Genomic DNA, 21,833 nt, shown 5'->3' with positions numbered 1-21,833 from the left:
TAATGTATCTTAAACTGCTGAGCCTGAAGAAAGGGAAGTTGCTGTGTAGTCATTTGTGGTGGTTTGAATGAAAATGTCCCCTATAGACTTATAGGGAGTGGCATTATTAGAGGTGTGGTCTGTTGGAGGAAGTAGGTTTTGAGGTTTCAGAAGCTCAAGCCAGGCCCAGTGTCATTCTTTCTTCCTGCTGCAGATCCAGATGTAGAACTCTCAGCTGCCTCTCCAGCACCATGTCTGCCCTGTGTGCTGCCAGATTGCCTGCCATGATGATAATGGACTAACCCTCTGAACCCATAAGCCAGCCCCAATGACATGTTTTCCTTTGTAAGAGTTGCCCTGGTTGTGGTGTCTCTTCACAGCAATGGAACACTAGACTTCATGGATCCAGTCTCGAGTGAGGCTAGCTTAGAGACCTCTGGGGTTGCAAGGTTACAGGTGGGAATAGCCTTTGTGTCATGTTTTGTCTTCACTTCTCTTTGGCTTGGAGGTCCAAAGACATAAAAGTTGAGTCATCATCGGTTAGAAGGTTAAGAGCCTTGCCCTCATTACATAGCTAGAGGATGCTGAAGCCAGATGTCAATCTAAAGTCTGCTTCTCCAGTCACACTCTTAACCAACCCAGTACTCAGAGCTTACCATGTATTATATGTGATTATATTGGAGTTACAAGTGTTAGAATGGGGTCCAAGCCACATGTAGGTGAAGTCCAAAGATTCCAAGGTGGCAGTTTCTTTATGCGATGATAAAGGAGCAAGATGTGCTAATGGCAGTCAAGTGTGGGAGAAAGCTATGGACCATGTAGTAGTTTGCATTTACCTTGGACAAAGCATTCACTGGATATTTGGGCACAGATCAAACCATGTTCATTCTGCCCATCCTTTCCCCAACCTATTTCAGAAAGGAGTAGGTGGCTAATGGTGGGCATCACGTGGTGTGGTCCCCTGGGTGGAGTTAACCAGTGAGTTCATGCTGGTTCTTCATTGAGGGCCGATTTCTAAGAGACATCTTTTTTTTTTTTTTAAATAGTTAATCATATTTACAAAAAGAGGAGAGTGAAAAGATACACGCAAACACACCAGTGTTACAAAACCTTGTATTAATCATTTCCCTTCACTCTCAATATAACCATATGAAATATAGCCATGATTCTTATTTCTGTGGGAGGAAATGAATAATAAATACATTGTAGCAAGTTTAGACCACAAGGGTGTTGTCACTGGTAACAACATTTGAAAACTGTACACTTGCAAAGAACAGCATGTTCAAACATTAGTGTATCTGCATCAGTAGAGCTTTCACATGTAACAAACATGCTCTTTCCATGTATGACAAATTTAAAAAATACGCATTGCTTGGCAACATGAACTAGGCAAAAATATTTCTTTGTTCACTAACTTTATACAGGAAACCAGAACAGAAGGCATGCATGTACAATACAAATGCCTGCACAGAGCATGCAACCAAAGGAAGCTCTTTCAGTCAGCTTGCGTTAGGCATAAATACGTGAGGGTTATATATTAATAAGGGAGGAAGTCTCCTGTTTGCCATCACTAACACTCTTGCTTTCTTCTTGCTCCTCCCAGAGGGATACACATTCACCTTTAAGTCAAGATAAAGGATTTTTTAAAAAAGTCGCTTTGCAAACATCTCTGATGAGTTGTAAAAAAAAAAAAAAAGAAAGAAAAGAAAAGAAAAAAGAAAAACAAACCGAAAACAAAGCCAACACAGATATCGTCACAGCTCTGTGTACATCTATCCTTCTGCACGTTCTGTTGACGATAGGCACACCTGAGCACCCTGGGTAGGGGGGGTTCTCCCCACTCAGGCTCGAGAAGAAGGGCGCCCGCCCGACAGAATCCACTTTCCTCCCCTCCCTTGCTCAGCCCTCATCCCAAGCTCTGGGGTGCACAGATCTACAAACCTTGCACCAGCACTAGCTAGCTACAAGAGGCACAGAGGAAAGGAAGGCCCAGAAAAGACTCCCACTCTGTAAAAGGCAGCCAACGACACCTCAAAAGAAACTCTGGTTTCCCTCAGTGTCGCGTCTTCGGGAGAATGGGAGGTGGGGCCCAGCTGCGGCTGGCTCCCATCCTGGGTACCAGAAAGAGACTTTCAGCTCAACCCAGGCTGAGCGTTTGATGCAAATAGCAGCCCTCGGCAGGCGGGCTGGCAGGACCCACTACTTTGCTTGCTGGATTTGTGTAATAAAATGAAACTCAAAAAGCAGGTGGTGGGTGGGGAACACACAAAACAAACCAGCAGCAGCATCGTGTAGTGTCTTGTACAGTTTGTGTTTCTTCCTACTGTTTTCTGGTAAGAAAACACTATGAACAAAAAAAGCACCAATAAAACATCACCCATGATATTGTAGACCAGCACTGTGTCTCAGACAGCGCAAACATGCTGCTTAAATCAGGGCGCGCTCGGGGTGCGGGTGGGGGCGGGGGGTGGAGACGGGGAGAACCTATGTAGTGAAATAGACTTTACTCGGAAAGTTTCAAACCTTTACTATTTAATATAAAACAGCTGTACGGGGCCGGGGTGGTCAATGGGTAAATACAAAAAAAGGCACTGCAGCTCATTCCTAAAGGTCTGACCTCACAGCCTCACGCATGCAACTGTTTGACCTTTTTTTTCAATAAATAAAATTTCTTTGCTTTAGGATTTTTAAATTGAGCTGTATACCTGCAGTCAACACAGGACTCAAATCAAGGTGGGGGGTGGGGGAGAGGCTCTTAAAAATCATCAGAACACAACTTAAAAAATAAAAATAAAAACACTAACATAGCAAACCACAACTAAGTAGATAAATCTATACAGTCAATGAAAAATAAGCTTTCCTTTTTTTTAAAAAAGAAAGAATTATGTTGTTACTAATAACAGACTTTATCATGGGTACCAGCCATAGCGAGTTAATAAGTAACATATCCAAAATAATATCTCTAATAATCAGATAACCATTGCTTCTATATTCAATGAAGGAATAAATAGAAATTCAGATTTGCAAATATACTCTATGGTCTTCTTCCTCCTAAAAGATTTGCACTCGTGTGATTGTGTTCACAAACTGGTTTCTGAATATCCCACGACCTTATGAGTACGTGCGTTGCGTGTAGCGGACTCGAACACCTTCTCCTTCCTACAGGACGAGGAGTCCTGTGGCTCCTCTCTGTTAACCTTTCCAGCATCCTCCAAACACTTCCTCGGACCCTCTGGTCTTCCTTTTGGCCTTCGACATTTTAACCTATTCTACCTGACATGGGGTCCTCCATCCCAGCTCCTTCCCCAACACTGAGCTTGGAAAGGGACACAAGGGATGAATGTTAATGGCACTTGGTTAAAAGAAAAAATTCTATCTATCTACATATAAAAATTAAACATGCTGCCTCTTTCTGCACATGAGTTTGCATCCTCAAGACCTGGTCACCCACGGAGTGTCCTGCATCTTTTGTTTCTGGTGCTGTTATAGAGGGCTGATTGGGATGATGAATCCAAGTCGTCTGTGCACACTCAAAGCTCAGTCTTCTTAAGGTGTCCTTGGCCCTGCACTGTAAAAGGACTTCAAAATCTCTGTTGTAGCATCCAAGGCTCGGCTAGGTTGTGCATCTGTAATCTTGACAGGCAAACAAAGTTGTGTGGATTTTTATTAAGGCCTTTAGAGTCTGTGTGCACTTCATTAACTTGGAAAAACATAACCATAGGCAAAGTCATTGGCATGATCTGGTTTTAAATGTCACTTTTTTTTTAAAAAGAGAAATCTGTCTTACCCACTTGCTAGACAGGCCTTATATTATGTTCTAGATCATGCCTCTGGCTACTCACGCATACCACCGGCACATTTACGCAGCTAATTCTCCAGTGTGGCACACAATTTCTTTTGGATTCCCTCTGATATCCTCCATTGCATTAAATTCTGAACTATTCTCTGTTGCCCTTAAGAAATTGATCTATTCCCGCACGGTGTTACAGTTAATCTGGAACTGTATAATGTATGTGTCGGTGTTTTCTCTTTCCTGTGCATGCCTGGATAAACCATCCCACAGCACAGCAAATCTCTGACTCACATGCATAGAGAGAGCAACCACTTCTCTCATGAACTTAAGCTTTCCTGCTTCTGTTTTCATTGCCCCCTCGTCCCCCCATGGTGGAGCTGGACCACGAGGACCTACTGCATCTCTGCATTCTCTCTGTGACACGACTGCCGGGCCACTCTTCTTTGGCAGAGATGGAGTGAGAAGAGATACCGCTCTAGGCTCCTACAAAGTCTCCATCACAGATGTTTCAGTGTCGGGCTTCATGCCAAAGAAAACCATCCACCCTGTCTTTCCTTCTCTAGAGGGACTGTTATCCACGTGCGTGTCTGTGGTGTGAGACTGGGACTGGTAGGATGGAGCCTGTGGGGAGGGTGGGAAGCAAACAAACAGGTCTTGGGTGGGATGCAAATCCAGCCCAGAGAGAGGTTGCAGAGTTTATCATCTCTAGATGACCTATGAGCAAATCGTAACCGGTCACACAGCGCCATCATCCTGGTGTCCACACCTAGTACTCTGTTCATCTCAGCCACGTCCTTATCCTTCAAACCCATCCACACACTCCTCCCACCTCATGGTCGAAGATGGCAACTTGAGGCCTACTTGACCGCCATCATCTTCCCAAGAAGCAGAGCTTGGCAGCTGGTTTTTTGTTTGTTTTTTGTTTTTTTGTTTTTTAAAAAAGACAACCCTGCTGCTATTATAAAAATAGATGAGACAGAATGAATTCATAACAATAATCAGTCTTTTACAAAAAAAACCATAGTATGAAGTGTTCTACCCACACTCTACACATTATGTACCCTTTAAAATTCTTATGTAAACAATACACAAATCAAAGTTTATCTGAAAGTTTGCTGGAGGGAATTTCTTCCTCTTGCCCTTGGTGCCATATAGCCCTCTCTTGTGGTTGTTTCAAGCCGGGCCTCAGGGAAATCCAGTCAGGGGAGCCACAAACAGGCTGGCTGCCATCTTGCTCTCCTTGCTGTGTCCGCTGTCTTACGCAGCCTGACTGTGAAGCCCGGCTCCGAGAAGGCTCCTCAGGGCAGGGTTTCTACCTCCCTCCTGTGTGTCTCTTGCATATCTCACCTAGCAATACTCTTCCCCACTCCATTTCCATCCAGGAAGCCACTAGCACCCCCCCAACCCCTCCCGGCCTCACGTTCCCCGAGAGTCCCCTCCCCACCCTGCATACCGTCCCATCCCGTGACAGAAACAAATGACAACATAACCAACCCCAGGTCTACTGATATGTTTACAAGGATGACCTACGCTCTCACAAAATCAAAACGGGCGAGGGACCAGGGGAAAAAGGCTGCGAAGTGTCTTGGAAGAGCCTCTGCAAGCCTGAAGCCGGCTGACACTGGGCCCGCAGCAGTCCATTTCACGGCCAGCGCGGTCACTGTCATCTTCAGTTTCTAGATTGTGGAGGTCCGGTCAACCCCGTCTGTGGAGGAAACCAGAGGACTACTGAGCAAAACCAGTCTGGGCTAGTTGTCTACCAGCATGGCCAGCACTTTGAACACATTGGTCTCTAAGATGAAGGCTTTATTTGCTTACTCACTTGCATGCCCACCTACCTGTCTATTCACTTACTCATTCACCACCCACCTACCATTCACCCACCTACCTACCCACCCACTCATCCATCCACTCAGCCACCTACACACCCACCCATTCACCTACCCTACCTACCCACCCATCTACTCATTTTCCTATCTACCCACCCACCCACCCACCCACCCACCCACTCACCCACTCACTCACTGACATTATCACCCATCTAACATCTGAAGAAGTTGTTTTTTTGTTTTTGTCTTTTAACAGGAACCATATTAAGCCCGGGAGCCAAGATTCAACTGCTCTAACCTCCCAAGTAGTCACATTTTAGAATTTACATTACAGACATCTAAGTCAACAATGATTCCCAGAGTGATGGTGGCTCCAATGTGTTCCAAGAAAGAATGAACTCGGAGGGAGGAACGTATAACTTGGCCTTGGAGGTCAAGGATAGTTTCATAAAGACACAAAACGGCTTGTGGATGGAGCTGGATGGGTGCTAAGTAAGGAGGATTCAGGAGGGTATGATGGGAAGATGGGAAGGGACAAGAGAGTTGGAATGACAGATTATCAAATGGAGAGGCAGGAAGTAGACCCTAGGGTGTAGGATGAGAGGCAGGAGCAAGCCTGGGAAGACAGAGAAGGGGTCTCATAGAAATGTGAATGGAACCGTGGCATTCACACCTGTTTCTTTGGAATTATTTCTCTCTTACTGCAAGCTCCTGATGAGAGGCCAAAGACCTGTCCATGCCCACACTGGGCAGCCAGAGGGACTGAGACACCTGATCCAAATTCTCTGCTGCAAGACCAGGGGTAAAGACAGGGAAAGCAAAGGCAGAAGGGTCATTCAATTACCCATGCCTCTTTGAAATGTTCGAGAATCGGTCAGGCTGCAAAGGGTGTGTCTGTGGGAGGGACACGTGCTTCAGAGACAGGAAGCTTTGAGTGAGACAGAGTTCCTGATGGCCACTCCTCCGCTGCCTCCCCTACCATCAAAGGACCTTAGATGGTGGGTACTGGGAGCCTAAACACAGCAGAACCACGCAATATCACTTTTGATGGGCTCCCCCTGGCAAGCGTCCGATGGTCTGACGAGAGGCAAGAGGGCAGTGAAGAGGTACCCATGCCAGTGCGTGTTGCCGCTGATGGGGCTTCATAGCATAGGCAGAGAGAGGCACTGATCGGTCATTGCAGGTAGAAAAGACGGTGTTCAGTAACTGCCGGATGAGGGGAGTGATGAGCTAGTTACGGAGGCCGTCTTTGGCTTTGCGAAGCTCTGGAGGCCAGTTAGCGTGGCCAGCCCAGTTCCCTCCGTGGCCTGCTAGGCCCAGTGGAGGGAGCGTCTCTAGTCACAATACAAGACTCAAGGAGAAGGTGGGAGTGCCTGGGCATCCCAGGGAGAGCTGAGGACCTAGGTGACACGGCAAGGCCGTGAGCCTCCGACAGGGATGTCCTGGCCTCCACGCTCAAGTGTCATATTGGCAATTCTGCTAGTTGGGACTTGGAAAGGACACATTTTTTAATTGAAAATTTTATTGAGGTAATTATAGGTTCACATGCATTTGTAAAAAGAATGATTTAGCAAGATCACATGTGTACTGTGTCCAGTCCTACACTGGTGACAATTTGCAAAGGTCCAACAGGATGTTACAGTGAAGACATTGACTTTGATATAGTCCTTTTATTTTATTTTATTTTATTTTATTTTATTTAGATTTTCCAAATTTCATCTCTGCGAGCTCTCTCTCTGTGTATACATCTAAGAATGGACAAGCATATGTGTACAAGTATGACGACTTAGGGAGGATTTCTCAGATGGGAACCAGCGGTCCCTGTCAGTTTGGGATGTTGAAGCATCAGCTAGCCTACAGGTATGACTTCCTGTGGTATCATCCTGAGCCTGTGCGTGGGGCTCAACAGTCTTCGGAGAGAAGGAGTGTATGTTGAGGTCCCTCTGCTGTGGGGATGTCTGAGACATCTCTAGAGGTGGGGCCCACTCCTGCTTAGCTCTCTGGCCCACACATTAATGCTAAACCTTCAGAGTTGTGAAAGGAGCCAGGAGTGTGAAAAATCTCAACTAGCTCAAGTCCAAGGCTTGAGTTTCAACCATGGGATATGTCTTCTGAGGAAAGCCAGGCTTACTATTTGCAGTCGTGAAAGCCGTACACTGGCAACCTCAGGGGTGCCACGCACAGGCGAGCACCATAGGTTTTATAGTTATCACTTGCAATAAATGCCATCCCAGTGCCTTGAGAAAATAATTTGCATCATCTCTCTGCATCTGTGACAGTGGGAATGGTAAGGCTTAGGGAAGGGGTGAGTGGAGAAGGGGAGACAGAAGAGGAGGGGGAGTGTGAACTTCAGAACCCTAACAGTGGAGCCTCCTTCTGCAGCTCCCGGAGCCCCTTCAATAAGGGGCTTGGAGGATCATCTTTTCTGAACACCTCAGGTCACACACCATAGGCAAAACCCATAGAGCCTGAAGAAAGATTCACAACCCTCTACCTGGATGTGTTTTGCGTTTTATTGCAGGGGCCTCAGGGAAAGAAGAGAGGAAAGGAAGGCTGAGAGAAAAGGGGCTTCGACAAGTGAGGACAGTAGTTACCAAGGAAACAGAGAAGAGCAGAGACATCGGAAGCATCTCCAAGTTGGCACTGTGGACCACGGTGGACGGTCATCTGGTATACAGATGACGCCGTGCCTTCCCCCTGCATCCCTGAGTCACATCACAGCAATTTTTATCCTTCCTTCATTTTATAGTTCTTATTTGCGCATGTATGTGCACACTGTGCACGTGCACGCATCTGTGCGAGTGGAGGCCAGAGGTTGGCATCAGGTGTCTTTCTTAGTTATTATTCTCTATCTTATCTTTTGAGACAGTCTCCTGAACCTGGAGCTCACTCACGTGGCTAGATGGGGTACCCTGATAACTCTAGGGCTCTGCCTGTGTCCACTCTCATAGCGCTGGGATTTCCAGCACGCGCTACAGTACATGGCTTTTTTTCCATGGGCTCTGGCAATTTGAACTCAGGCCCCCATGTTTGTGTGGCAAGCACCTTGCCCACTAGACTGTTTCACCAGCCCCTACTGTGCCGTCTGTCTTCCTATAAAATGACTTAATTTGTCTGCGTGCTGTCCCCAGCAAGGTCATCTTCCCTGGGACCTGGAAAGGGCTGGCCCACAGAGACACTGCCATAGCTGGGGGCCACAGTGCTCCTGCGATGGAGACTGGCCATCTTCTGCTTGATTTGCATCCTCTGCCCCTGAAAGGGCTTAGGAGGAGGCTACCCATAAAAGGGGATTATTGTGTGTGTGTGTGGGGGGGGACCATAGCAATAAAAAGACTTAGGAGATTAACAAGATGAGAACATTAGCAAAAACTCATCAGTTCTAAGAGATATTCTGTGAAAACAGAAAAATTTTCTTAAAAAAAAAAAAAAAAAAAAAAGTCCGTTCAATGAAAATTTCCTCCGAATAGAGTGTTTGGCATTTCTGATAATGACGATAATGGCAGTACTTAACCATTTGATAAGAGCTTCCAAATGCCAGCTCTCTGAGGTCCATCAGGCCCTGCAGGGGAAGGTCAGTTTCCCTTGCTGACTCTCAGAGGCAGTGGGAGGCAGCAGGCTCCCGGGCAGCCTGGTGGCTGAGGGGCCGCAACCCTCTGGGCTGTGGTTTTCTTATTGGTGTGTGTTTTACGGGCGCTTCTACCCCTGAACGGCTACACCATAGTCTGCTGGTCCTCATTTGGGTGGCCCTCCATCATTTACCAAGGACTGGTGATGCAATAGGAAGAGGAGCTATGGCAGCTCCCAGAGACGCTGTAAGACAACAAGGATCAGTGTGACCAGAGAGATGGAACAGTCGCTTGCAGATAGGGCTCCTGGAGCTTTTCTGTTTGGCCTTGTAGAGTCATGATAGCCCTGGGGCCCTTGAGCTCCCTCCTGACAGTTAAGTCAGCTGGGGGAGCTCCAATCCTTCTCTGTTCCTTGTAGACCATTTGCTTCCTGGTTGGTTTCAGGAAGACCATATTTCACACAATCCTTAGCATACAGAGATTAAACATATAAAGTCAAAAAGGTCCTGGAGACAAAACTTTCAGGAGCAGTAGGTGACATCAACCTCTCTATCCACTGCTGCCAAAGGATGCTCAGATGGGCCCTAGATGTGACAATGGCTCAGATCTCAGATGGCCCATCTCTGGGGGCAGAGAGGCACATCCGGGCAGACGAGGGATGTTGAAAAGGCTCATGGCATCCTCGTGAAAGCCTCTCTGTGAGCCTGAGGCTCTCACAAGGAAGAGGAGGACAGAAATGGGTAGCTGGGAGGGTAGACATCTCAACTCTTCTGCTCCTGCCAATTCCCCATAAATGTGCAGGGTGAGGAAGAGACCCCTGAGCTTGGGCCCAGGAGGGCACTGAAGCCCCCAGGACAGGCGTAACAGGGACTGCAGGCCAGACTGATGAGATCAGGGGGCATCTGCCTTAGGAAGCATGTTCCTGGCTCTAATTCGGGCATGTGAGTGTGTGCAGCCTGTGCCTGTCACACGGCAAAGGACAACTCAGACAGCTTGGGGCTCCAGCATCACGCAAGCCATTTGCGACAGAGAGCTAGAAAAACAAGCAGGGATCTTTGTTTCAAAAATTCTATTTTTAGAACATGTTGGGATATGCTTGGCCCAGACTGGTGGATCCAGTGCCGAGAGGGAACATATCCAATGCCTTGGGGGATGCTCCCATTGGAAGCCATGCCTTGTGAGTGTCTGAGCCTTCAGCTCCTGCAATTGGCTGGGACCATTGCTGTGGAGTTCCAGTGTGTACTGAGGGATGGAACTTCCAGGGCTTGGGGGATGGTGTTGGTCTCTCTGGCCTCCAGTTCCCTGACTCATCTTCCAGAAAAGGAAGAGCATAGAGATTGCAGAGACAGGACCCGTGGCCCCTCACAGCTGCTCTCTTTCTGCCTTGTCAGACCACCTTCCTTCTTTCCCATTCCCCCAAACTGCCCCAGGTATGTGGGGAGGACATACTGACCTCCCAGGGCATGCTCCGTCATACTGAGGCACAAGGACTCCAGCCTATTGTTGATGTCAGGTTCAGTCACGGGAAGCGGAAATTCTGCAGGAAAAAAAGGGTACATGGATTCCTGGGACAAACAGGACAAGGAGAAAGTATCTATGATGTCACCTGGTTCCAGGATTGGTGTCTAGCATGCCTCCACTTAGGAGAGCTCAAGGGGACCTGCAGGGCCAGCATGGTGAGCTCTGTCACACTCGGAGCCCGTTGTAGACATAGGCAACTGGAAGCAAACTCAAGACAAAATAGCCAGTCCCAGTCACGGGCCCTCACTCTGGCTCAGACCCTGTGACGACTTTCCTGCAAAATTAAGGGCCAACTCCAGCAACGGTCTGCAAGGCCTCCTTACAGCCCTGTTCTCATAACATTCCCTCTTCCTCTGCTCCATCGCAGACCATCTTCTTCCCAGAGCCTTTGCACGGCTGTTCTCCCTGCCTCAGTGTTAGCCCGCAAGTGTTCCCCTGGCTTAGTCTTTTCCTGACTCCGTAATTACTCCTCCTCTTCCTCCTCCTCCTTCTTCCTCCCTTCCTCTTCCTCCTCTTCTTTACATTAATTTTTTTTATGTGCATTGTTTTTGTTTGTGTATTTGTTTTGTTTTGCATCTGTGTGAGGGTGTCAGATCCCCTAGAAATGGGGTTACAGCCAACTGTAAGCTACCATATGGGCGCTAGGTCCTCTCGAAGAGCAGCCAGTGCCCTTAATCATTGTGCTCTCTCCAGTCCCAAAATTTATGTTTGTTTTTGTTTCGTTTTGCTTTGTTTTATATGCATTCAGTGGTCACAGAGTCCAGGGGATGTCTCACACATCTGCCCCTCCTAGATTAGGGCTTGTGTCCTTGGGTCGTGGCTTAGCAATAGTCATTGAGTCTGGCACCCAGCCTGTGAAATTCTGCTTTATCGTGAGGGGCAGGCAACAGACTCCCAACCCAGCACATTCCCTTTTTGAGTGAGGGACTATGTTAATGCTTCTGTTATGCCAGCTCCTTTACTGCCCAGCAAACTCAGTCCCCAGTGGGGCTCAAGAATACTGGTAGTTAATCAAAACTAGGTAGGAGACATAGGGCTAGGAGAAGGCCCAAATCTTCAAGCCTGCCATGACTGTTCACCACTTGCAAGTCTCCAGGCACATTGACTAGAGGAGCTGAGACCCTCCCTCCATATAGCCATAGACAATAGACAATGCATGACCCTCAGGCCTCTGGGTGTCCTCTATCCTCAGGCACTACTGCTTTCTCTTCCCCATGGAAAGCAGCTCTGGGGCCTTCTCTTTCTGGCTGGGACTTGGTATTAACTCCATTTCATCCCTCCTCCTGTGGGACCCTGGGATGCCTCTAAGCACCTAGAAGCATCTAGTAGACAGCGACAGTGGATTGATTGTCTAGAATCTGGCTCTCCTAAATCTAGCGCCAACTACGACCACATCTAATGGTCAGAGGCAGAAAGAAGCCCCACCGCAGCATGTGCTGGCAAGGGGTGTGTTCCAGTGTCTGGGACCCCAGGGCTGCCACTACTTCCCTATGTGACCTTGGGAAGCAGTTCCTTCTCTTGGGAGTTATTTCCACCCGGTGGTGGGAGAAAAGATGGTGCGGAAAGGGTAGGCTGTTTGCTCTTTCACTCCTTTCAAAATGGGCATGCGGTTGAGGGGACAAGTGCTGGGTGGTTGTTTTTTATCTAATCAGCTATCCATTAACATCTCCTTTCTTGGGTAGACAAGATGGCTCAGCGATTACAGGGGCTTGCTGCACTCTGAGTTTGATCCCTGAAAACGTTCCTCTAACCTCCACACTCATGCTAGGCCATGCACACCCACACACAAACATGCACACACGATCATTAAAAAAAACCTTTTTTTTTTTTTTCTTAAAAGCTCTTCTCTTGCAAATTGTGCTCCCCTCTGTCAGCCGATTGGGAGGCAGGTGCCATTCCCATCCTTTCAAGTTCTCAGAGAAGGGCTTGCAAAACTGGTCAATATGAAATGCACCAAGCAGCAGACAGTGACCTTTCTGTGGCAAGCTGAAGCATCCGTGAGGTTTGGAAGACACCTGGGCCAACGCCTGAGAAGGTGGACACCTCTGAGGCTTCCAGGGACCGTGGGAGCCAGAGCAGACGGGAGGAGTTTCTCCTGAGCCCACCAAGGGGCTGCTGCTAAGGGAAGGGCTGGGGCAATTAGATCGTCCCAGGGGAAGCGTATTTTTGTATTTTCATCCATTCATGTGAAAATCGTATGCACGCAAAAATTAGCAGCCTTTGGGGGTGTGAAACTCATAAAATAGAAACAGAATTTTATATATAGCTAGTTAGCAAATACGGAAGGGGAGGAAAAAAAAAACAAACTTCAGCAATTATACTCAGCCATATGCTCACTGGGAGAGTACGTTTACTCTCTAGCGCACCCCTTTAAACAAACACTGTGGAGAGATTTGGATAAATAAAGACGCTCGACATTTGGAGAGGATAGGCTCAGCTGCAGGAGTTCTTGCCAATACGCAGCAACATGCCATTTTCCAAGCCCGGGACTGCGTGTTTCCAGGAAGGAGGCTGAGAGAAACAGGCCTCTCAGCTCTAGAGTCTCCAAGCATCGCCGAGGCTGCTCATTTAGGTGGGAAGTTGGTTTGCTCGAATCCCTGTCTCCACTCTTCCGCTCTGACACGCTCCCTGTCACTCGCAGAGCAGTGCTGAAGAATTCCAAGTCTCGGTGAAGCCCATATGTTCACGCCGCAGAGAACCTTAACAGTGTGACTTTTTCATTGTGTGCTTGATGAAAACAGACCAATGACGTCTTGCCGCCCACATCGGGCAGAGAGGCTGGTCAGATAGCCGGGGGCTTCTGTCTCAAGCTAACACCCTTCAGTCATGTGCTGCTGGGTGGGTAGAACCCTCCTCAAAGTTAGCTCCAAAGGACAATCAGGTTGTGCTGCAGGCTGGTAGCTACACATTAGCATGTAGGTCTCAGGCATCATAGGGCTGCAAGCACTCAGTAAGACAATAGGAAGGACTGGCTTGAACCTAATCACTGTTGTCTCCAGGAAGTCTGTTTCTTCTCCGGAACCACCGCTCGGAGCTGTTGGAAAAGGCCCAGATCTGGACCCTTTCCTCTGGACACGATGCTACCAATTCGTTGGATTTGGATGCATTTCAGATGTTCAGATTGGTGTGGAGTTTATGCAAATATTCTGGAATGTGAAAAACCCTGACATTTGAAACACATCTGCTCCTAAACACCCTGGATAATGAATATTAAACCTGTAGCAGGAATTCTTTTTTTTTTTTTTTTTCTTTTCTATCATTAGATTATTCTAGGGTTTGGTGAGGATGCTGAAGGGTTAAGGTGGACTCAAAACTGAAAAAGAAAAAGTTATTTTAAAATTTTATGTAATGTGTATGTTTGTATGAGTATATGCCGCATGTGTACAGGCGCCCAATGGAGGCCAAACAAAAGCATAGATGCCTTGGTGCTGGTGATGCAGGAGGCTGTGAGCCGCCTGATGGTGGTGGTGGTGGTGGTGATAGCAATGGCAGCAGCGGCAGCGGTGGTGGTGGTGGTGGCTGTGGGACCCTGTGGCTGTGGGACCCTACCTGAGTGTTTTAGGAGAGCAGTAAGGCTCTTAACCAGTGAGCCATCTATCTCTCTAGCCCCAACTTGTGACTTAAATTGTGCCTTTTTAGAATTCCCCCACGTACAGAGCACTGTGATCTCAGAAGACTTGGAAAGGAGCCACTGGCCATCTCTTCTAGGGGGACTTCTGTCAGAGTCCTTTTAAAAACTCAGCCGGCTTGTTCCAGGCAGAAACAGCCACTGGGCTGAGCGTCACGTGTCACAGCACAGTCTGTGAGGTACGATTCCACCGGGACTTAAGGCTATGCATCGGGCTGGGCACGCTAAGGAACCTGCTCGACCCACCTTGCAGCTGACCACCTAGTCTGATTGCTACCCAGCTCCATGGGCCTCTCCCTTGTGTGTTTACAAGTGTGTCCCTCACTGCTGGAGGGACAGAGGATTCAGAACAGGGAAGAAAAGGGGAGGTGGCAATAAGGAAAAGATCTAGCCCAGGTCTGATACGGAGAACCAGCACAGGTGGGAAGGCCAATCACAGGGAAGTGCTTGTGGCCAGTGGAAGAGTGTAACATCCTCAGAGTAGGAAGACAGGTTTGCCCAGATGCATTCCTGGCTGGGGTAAAGTTGACCCACTGACCAGTTCCCCTACCTCCTGTCTCTAAACCACAGCCAAGCTGTTTGCGTAGGTCTATTAGAAAGGTGGGCGACAACATGCACCCCATACTTTGAATGGTCCCTTACACAGCACAGCAGTCCCTTACATTCCCCTAGTGGGCTCAGGACACGGTGCTCATTCTTTCTAAAGGCATCCTCGCGAGAGGGAAATGAAGGGCCATGGCTCAGAGGGTTGAGTTTCTAGGTATGCAGCTTTCTGAGGATGGAGGACTCCAGTCACAAGCCCATACATAGGCGGAGTTTGATGTATAAGGCAGGTGTCACTCGGCGAAATGGTACCATCTCGCCTTCTTGCACACAGGTCCTCTGGTTCAAGAGTGCCTTCTTTGCATGCAGTCTTGTGCAAGCGAAGGGTGCCATTTCCAGAATGCAGGCTTGTGAGTTCTACCCCGCCTGTGGTTTTCTTGTGGGAAAGCCTGCTCTGGGTCCCTCTGCTCCTTCTTGTTGGTCCTTCTGGCAAGTAAGGAACCTTCAATGGCATCTAAACATCAGGTCACCCTAAAATTGTCACTGATTGAAGCCCAAGAGCGACTGAGTCTGGCTCAACAGACACAGAACTGCTTCCAAAAGGAAGGATCACTCGCCAAGCAATTTCGGAGTTTGATTTCCAGATGGGAATGCCCATCTCTGGGCAAGGTGGCATTCTTGCTGGGTGCCACGGGTGTGCTGAGCTCCAGGCCCCTTGAGTGTCTCAGACCTTGTCCCCTCAGTCCAGGAGGCACTGTTGAGTGTTCCCCATCATCCTGGTGGCCAGCCAGAGTCAGCAGTGACAGGCTGGCCTTCCCAACAGAACCAAAGCACACTTGACACCTGTCCAGGTGGACATAAAGCAGAAAGCCACCACAGGCCGTGTCTGAGAGGCCCTGACTATGTAGTGCAGGAAAGAGGGATGAGCTGGCAGAACTGAGCAAGGTGACTGGTTACCAATACACACACACACACACACACACACACACACACACATACACACACACACACACGGCAGCTTCTCCATATTCCCCAGAGGTAGTCTTCCTTTGTAAGGCAATTATTTTGAAGCTCACAAAGTCCATGCTTTCTCAGACGTTGTGGTTGTTTTCAGGGTTTGGGAGCACGACTTTAAGTGCATGCATACTCATGTTAAGAAGCTGGGAGTGGGGTGGGGGTGGGGAGAAACATACCTTGTACCCAAGACAAGCATTGGGGAGTTCCCATCTCCAGTTCATTTTATGCTCACATTTACAGGATCCTAGCTGTGTAAAGATGAACTCCACAGCCTGTTTTGCTGCTCCAATTCTCCAAGTTCAGTCTGAGCACCTACTCATAAGCCTGAGAGGACCCCATGGTTGACCAGCTTGGGTTCCTCTGACTAGAAAGGCCCACACCCAGCTCTGACCTCTCAGGTTGACTCTGGTCTGGCCTGGAGGTGAGAGGCATTGCTGTGAAGGAAACTGAGAAGCAAGGCCAGCTTTCAAAGTCACTGCCTGGTTATCAGGAAGTGCACCTGGAAGCCCACCAAGGCCAAGGCGTTTGTACCCTTCATGGAGACTTGCCACAACTTCCTGTCTCCTCACTGAGGGATTCTGGGTCATGGCTCTGACTTGCCTCACCCTTCATGGCCATGTCGCAGAGGTACCACCCAGCAGGTGCTGGGCGTGAGTGGGCAGAGCCTGGAGTGAGCCCCTGGTTAGCCCAGCAGGTCATCAGCAACAAGGAGACTGGAAGTAGGCACTGCCACTATGCTTCGGCCACTATGAGGGATTTAAAGCCTTAAGGAGGGGTTTGCAACATCCAGGAAAAAAATTCTTTATGAGTGAGGGGAGGGAAAGAAGAGCCCAGGATATTCTAGAGTTCTAATACCCATTTTTGCAGGAACCCTGAAATCAAAAGCCTTGTAAACAATTGCTTCTGGGACACAGGGCTCTAGGCTGTGAGGTGTGGTGAGACTACCCAAACACAGGGTGCACCTCCTGTTTACTCATTGGGGGTGGGGGAATCTTGCAAGATGTAGCCATGGCCTAGGTGGTGTTGTGCAAGTCTGGAGTCTAGTGTCAGTGCCTGTGCAGAGAAAGGCTTCAAGGATCTATCTGTTCACTGTTTGGGATTCAGGTAGCTTGTTTTAGGAGGCATGGTGACTGAGACCACATCTCCCCATCTGGCCTTGAGTCCACTCTGTCAAGTTACCCCTGAATCAAGAAACCATGGCTCTGTTTTCCAACGCAATTGCACAGTGACACCAACATTCGAACTTTTCTCTTTCATTGTCTTATCCTCTCTTTGCATGCATCCTTCCCCCTCCCCACCTCCTCTCTCTTTCCACAGGGATCTCTTCCAGGGAGAGCTATCACTGGTTTAATCAGTCTAGGAATCCAGATATCTGACAACTATCAGAAATATCCCCGTCAGACTGCAACCAGTGCTGGGACTTGAGGCTCTGGCTCCCCGCTAGGCAGCCTCTGCTCACGCTGGCAAGGGACAGTTTAAAAAAGGAAAGGCTTTCAGCAGCTCTAAAGAGTGTGTGGTGACAGTTGAGGCTCAGCGCTTTCCGGCTGGGTCACCAGGGCATCTGTTCTGGCATACCAGCCTCTCTCCTGCGTCAAGGGAGAGAGAGGGGAAGGGAGCGTGCATTAGCCGGGCCCTACCTGGTTGCTGGAACATCAGCATGTTTTGTGGGGAAGTATGCACGGGCAGCGAGCGGGTCTTCTGGACGGAGCTGTGGGTGCGGCTGGGCATGCTGTTGCTGCCCCCAGGGTTGGCAAACCAGAGGTTCTAGGGAAGGACATACAAGAGGGGGGGATCAGCCCAGAGCCCGTGGGGATGTGGGGAGGCAGAGCCTCAGCTGGAACTCGGGAGACAGGTATCCCAGGATGGTTTTGGAAAGGCCCATGCTACCCGCCACGGACTTACTGAGAGATGGCTGAGACCGGTCCATTTGAGGTTCATTCCCAGGCCTTGCTTTAACTATGAGCCACCTTCTCTTCTCCCCATCTCCAGAAGTCTTTTTACTCCATTTCTTAAAGGGAGTGTGTGTGGGGGGGAGCGGGGGGGGTGTCTTAGAAATACTTGTAGCAAACAGTACAATGAGTTTAAGGCTTTTGTTTGAATTTCTTTTTGAGAGTCCCCAAATTTACCCCACACTGAGGAGAAAAGAAGACTCAGTACTGGCAACAGGCTTGTATCACGCAGCTCACATGTCCTCTGGTGACCTTGCCTAGAACTGATATCAGGGCTTCTCAGACACGCCCTTCCCATTGGGAGGAAATGCCACCAGCCTCTTCATGGTAAAGCCTTTCTCAGCCTCTCGTGGGGCCTGTTTGTATGTCCCCAGGCCCAAGGCCAACCTCTATTGCCTCGTGGGGCTGAGGGAATGAACATTTAGGGCAAGTCAAGGTTGGGCTCAGGGGGCAGAGAGTGGTCACTGTCAATCTCACAGCAGGGGACAGCCTCCCAAACAATCCTGTGGGCTCACCATTGCAGCCAGGACCATGAGGAAAAAGTCAAAGGAAGCTTATTAAATGCCCATCCAGACCTGGAAGGTGATGGGGTATGTTGGGGTGGGGCAAAGATCAAGCAGAAGTAGCCCTTGCATGCCTGTCTACAAGGGTCCCAGAGATGAATGTAGCACCAGCTTTCCCAAGCAGCAGACATGAGGTTTTCAATCTCCAGGGAAACAAACAGTGATTACCTGGGGAGCACAGGCTCAGCTATCCCCTGGTTTAGAACCCCCGGGGGTCTTATCTTTCCATGCCGGAGATTGTCTGGGTTGAGGACATCTTAAAGCCTCAGCCCCTGAGCTTGGTCAACCTCCCTGCTTCCCAGAGCAGAACAAACCTGTCTTCCTTGTTTCATGATGGTGGGGTTGGCAGCGGTGTGGCGCTGGTTGGTGCTGACGAATCCACTGGTGCCCAGGAGACCAAGGCGGGCGGAAGGGACGTTCCGAGATGCGACCTGGTACTGTCGTGGGTTCCGTCTACCCATGCCGCTGCCCACAGAGCTGGCTGTCGGGAGGGAGTTGGATTGCCCAAAGCCACGACTGTGAGAGCAAAGAGAAGAGATCCAGAGGTTCTGGCATGCTCCAGCCCTACATAGCCCAGGCTGCCAGTGGGACCTCTTGGGGACTGACAAGAGGTTTGGGGGTGCCAATAATAGTCTATGATTCAAACTGTACCTAGTATCTAAAAGCAACAGCACGTGCTAGATGTTGGAGCTTGCACACTACTCTTAACCCACACGACAGCCCTATGAAGTCGGCTTCCTTATCTTCACTGCTAGAAAAACCCAGAAAGCTTGAGGATTTTGCCATCGCCACACAACCAGCAGGGGGCAGCGCTCAAACACTCTGCCTTCTCCTGTTCTTGTCTAGTCCAACCTGTGGGTCTGTGCATGAGGCCATGGTGCCTTTCAAGAAGCCACAAAGCAAAATAGTAGATAGTATCAGTATCGGGATCTGATTCCGTTCTGGTGCGCCTTCCATGATGGCGTGGTTCATTGCTGATCAGGTTGTCATACAGCAGTCTTGGATGGAGGACCCGATTGAAATATAAGCTCTGTAAGAAAGGGCTGTATGTGTCTTCTTCAGCCCCTTATGTCCCAGGCCCGAGGCAAGGAGTCAGAGTTTTGCACAGTAAATGCTGTTGGATATTTCTCCAACTGGGAGGCCACTGGTGTGTGTGTGGATGACTCCATACACACCTAGGATAGTCCAGTCTCTTCGTTCCCCAGGTCTTTCCTGCAGGGCGGGCCTCACCAGGGCCGACAAGGCTCGGCTTTTCGGGTCCACGCAGGAGGCTGCTCCCAGCGGGGTCGGATGAGCTCAGCGGAGAAGCCTCCACCAGCCCCGGGCTTCTGTAACAGGCACATTCTTTCCAAGGGAGTCAGGCAGCTTTAGTTATTCAGGAGGGTGGAGAGGGTCAGCGTGGCGGACAACGGCCACTAGATGGAGCAGAGTCGCTTGGTTGCTAAGCTGGGGAGTTTTCGCCAAGCTTGTGAGGAGGCCCTGCAGATGATCTGACTTAGCCAGTGGAGGTCCAGGGGGTCATTCACAGCAGGCACTTCCTGCGCCAGAGACGGTTGTGTGTGAGTGCGGGGGAGGTGGTGTCTGAGGTGGCAATGGGAAAGCTCTCAGAGTTTCTAAATATCTTAGGGAGAGAAGGTTCAGGAAAGGAATCCAGGAAGTCCATCTTCTTCCAGGCTTTTGAGGCCAAGAAAGGTGTTGTAGATCCCATTCAGAAGAAGAAGTTCTTCTTCTCTTGGGTTCTTGGTCTCTTTGTTTATCTTATCTTCCCTTTCCTCATTGAAAACTGAAAATTAGGGTGAAGCATTCCATGCAGAGACCCCAGGGAGGTAACTTGAAAAAGTGGCAGCAAGCTGGGATTTCTGCTCTCAGCTGTTAAGAACGGGTCCTCTGGCTTCTGATGTCAGAATGTGGGCCACCTGGCAGATAGATGATCAGTATCTGCTAAGACTCCCTCCAGCCCTTACTTGGTGTGAATAGATTTTTCTCACTTTCCTCTTTGGCTAGAAGTTTAAAAGGCTATTTCATATGCAAAACAGTCGTGGGTGAGTGTTGCTTTAAAACGATCTGTTCTTCCACGAAAGCAACTCTGTGGCTTGTTAAATTTTTTTTTTTTTTTTTTTTTTGAGACAGGGTTTAACTATGTAGCACCAGCTAACCTCAAACTATCTTCCTGCCTCAACCATCCACATGCTGGGACTACCCCAAAAATCAGACCTGGATCAAGACTGCATGTAAAAGGCAGAGGGCTCTGTTAGGGGCAGTCGGTGAAGGAATGGAGAACCTTGAGATTCCTAAGAATTAGGACTCAGCTGTTTGGGAGAAGAGAGTAAAGTCCAGAGTATTCCAGGGTCTGGGTGGTGGTGGTGGTTACAGCGTAGTGGAGGCAGAATTTTGAGAGGCCATCTTCTCCCTGATGGTGGAGTCCAGCTGTGGTGTCCTCAAAGGGTTATTTTTACAAAGCCAGGTTTGCCTAGAGTTGTTGCCGCCGTGGGATCGAACTCTGAGGTCAGTTAGAACCACTCAGCTTAAGGGAATAATTATGCTTCCCAAGAAAGAACAAAAAACAAATTAAACTCCTATTCTTGGCCCCTCCTCTGTCCCACCTCCCATCCTGAGCCTGTCTGCCTCACCTTCTCTGCTTTTCTGAGTCTAACCGATGTCCTTTCCTTGAAACGCATGAAAAGACTTTGATAAAAATAACATTAATAAGAAGCAATTAATTTGGGATTTGTGGGATAATTTAAAGCAGGGCTTGCCTGCAGTTACTTTTGTATGGGAGAAACGGTTTTTCAAAACAAATTAACAGCGTGAAAATATCCCAGAGGTAATGTGAAGAGCAGAATGTGTTTCATGGGTTTGGCGCCATCGTTTTGAACATCCATGATTGGTGGACGCTTTCCCTCTTATCTAGTCAATAAAAAGCCTCTGACCTGGCAGACCTCAGGCTGGCCCTGACCTAGCTAGCATGGCTTATAACAGTATGTAGAGGCTCAAGCTCTGACCACGCCCCTCTCTAGGTAGACAGAGGCAGGGGATGCATTGCTGGTGAGAGGAGTTTAAAAGCCAGGTATCTTCAACTTCTACTTCAGAATAACTTCCTCTAGGAACTGGTACAGCAGGGCCCGGTACCGCGACAGGAGCTGGAGACCTCCTCCTCACCTGGGAGTCACAGTATCACCCATAGAAATGGGGTGCTTGGCCTGGGAGTCGGAGTATCGCCCATAGAAATGGGGTGCTTGGCCTGGGAGTCGGAGTATGTCTCATAGAAATGGGGTGCTTGGCCTGGGAGTCGGAGTATCGNCGGAGTATCGCCCATAGAAATGGGGTGCTTGGCCTGGGAGTCGGAGTATGTCTCATAGAAATGGGGTGCTTGGCCTGGGAGTCGGAGTATCGTCCATAGAAATGGGGTGCCTGGTGGCAGCACAAGGCAGTTGAGGAGCAGGCC

At 49.0% G+C, this 21,833-nt stretch overlaps 1 protein-coding gene across 4 annotated transcripts in view; it reads right to left on the bottom strand.

The window, feature by feature from the left end:
• Window positions 1–1,078: 1,078 nt before the first annotated feature.
• Samd4a (sterile alpha motif domain containing 4A) overlaps window positions 1,079–21,833 on the bottom strand; it is a 217,171-nt gene continuing 196,416 nt past the window's right edge. For all 4 annotated transcript variants that reach the window (XM_021203202.2, XM_021203204.2, XM_029541556.1 and 1 more), the window contains 4 exons: window positions 18,703–18,904; window positions 17,514–17,640; window positions 10,621–10,704; window positions 1,079–5,477 (listed from right to left, as the gene is read on the bottom strand). In XM_021203202.2, coding sequence (XP_021058861.1) covers window positions 5,449–5,477; window positions 10,621–10,704; window positions 17,514–17,640; window positions 18,703–18,904 — 442 coding nt within the window. In that variant the 3' untranslated portion in view covers window positions 1,079–5,448. The remainder of the gene's footprint in view (window positions 5,478–10,620; window positions 10,705–17,513; window positions 17,641–18,702; window positions 18,905–21,833) is intronic.

Source organism: Mus pahari, chromosome 8 (genome assembly GCF_900095145.1).
Source record: "Mus pahari chromosome 8, PAHARI_EIJ_v1.1, whole genome shotgun sequence".
In the NCBI taxonomy this organism is placed as follows: domain Eukaryota; kingdom Metazoa; phylum Chordata; class Mammalia; order Rodentia; family Muridae; genus Mus; species Mus pahari.
The sequence above is the reverse complement of the archived record's forward strand: the minus strand, read 5'-3'. Positions and strand labels throughout refer to the sequence as shown.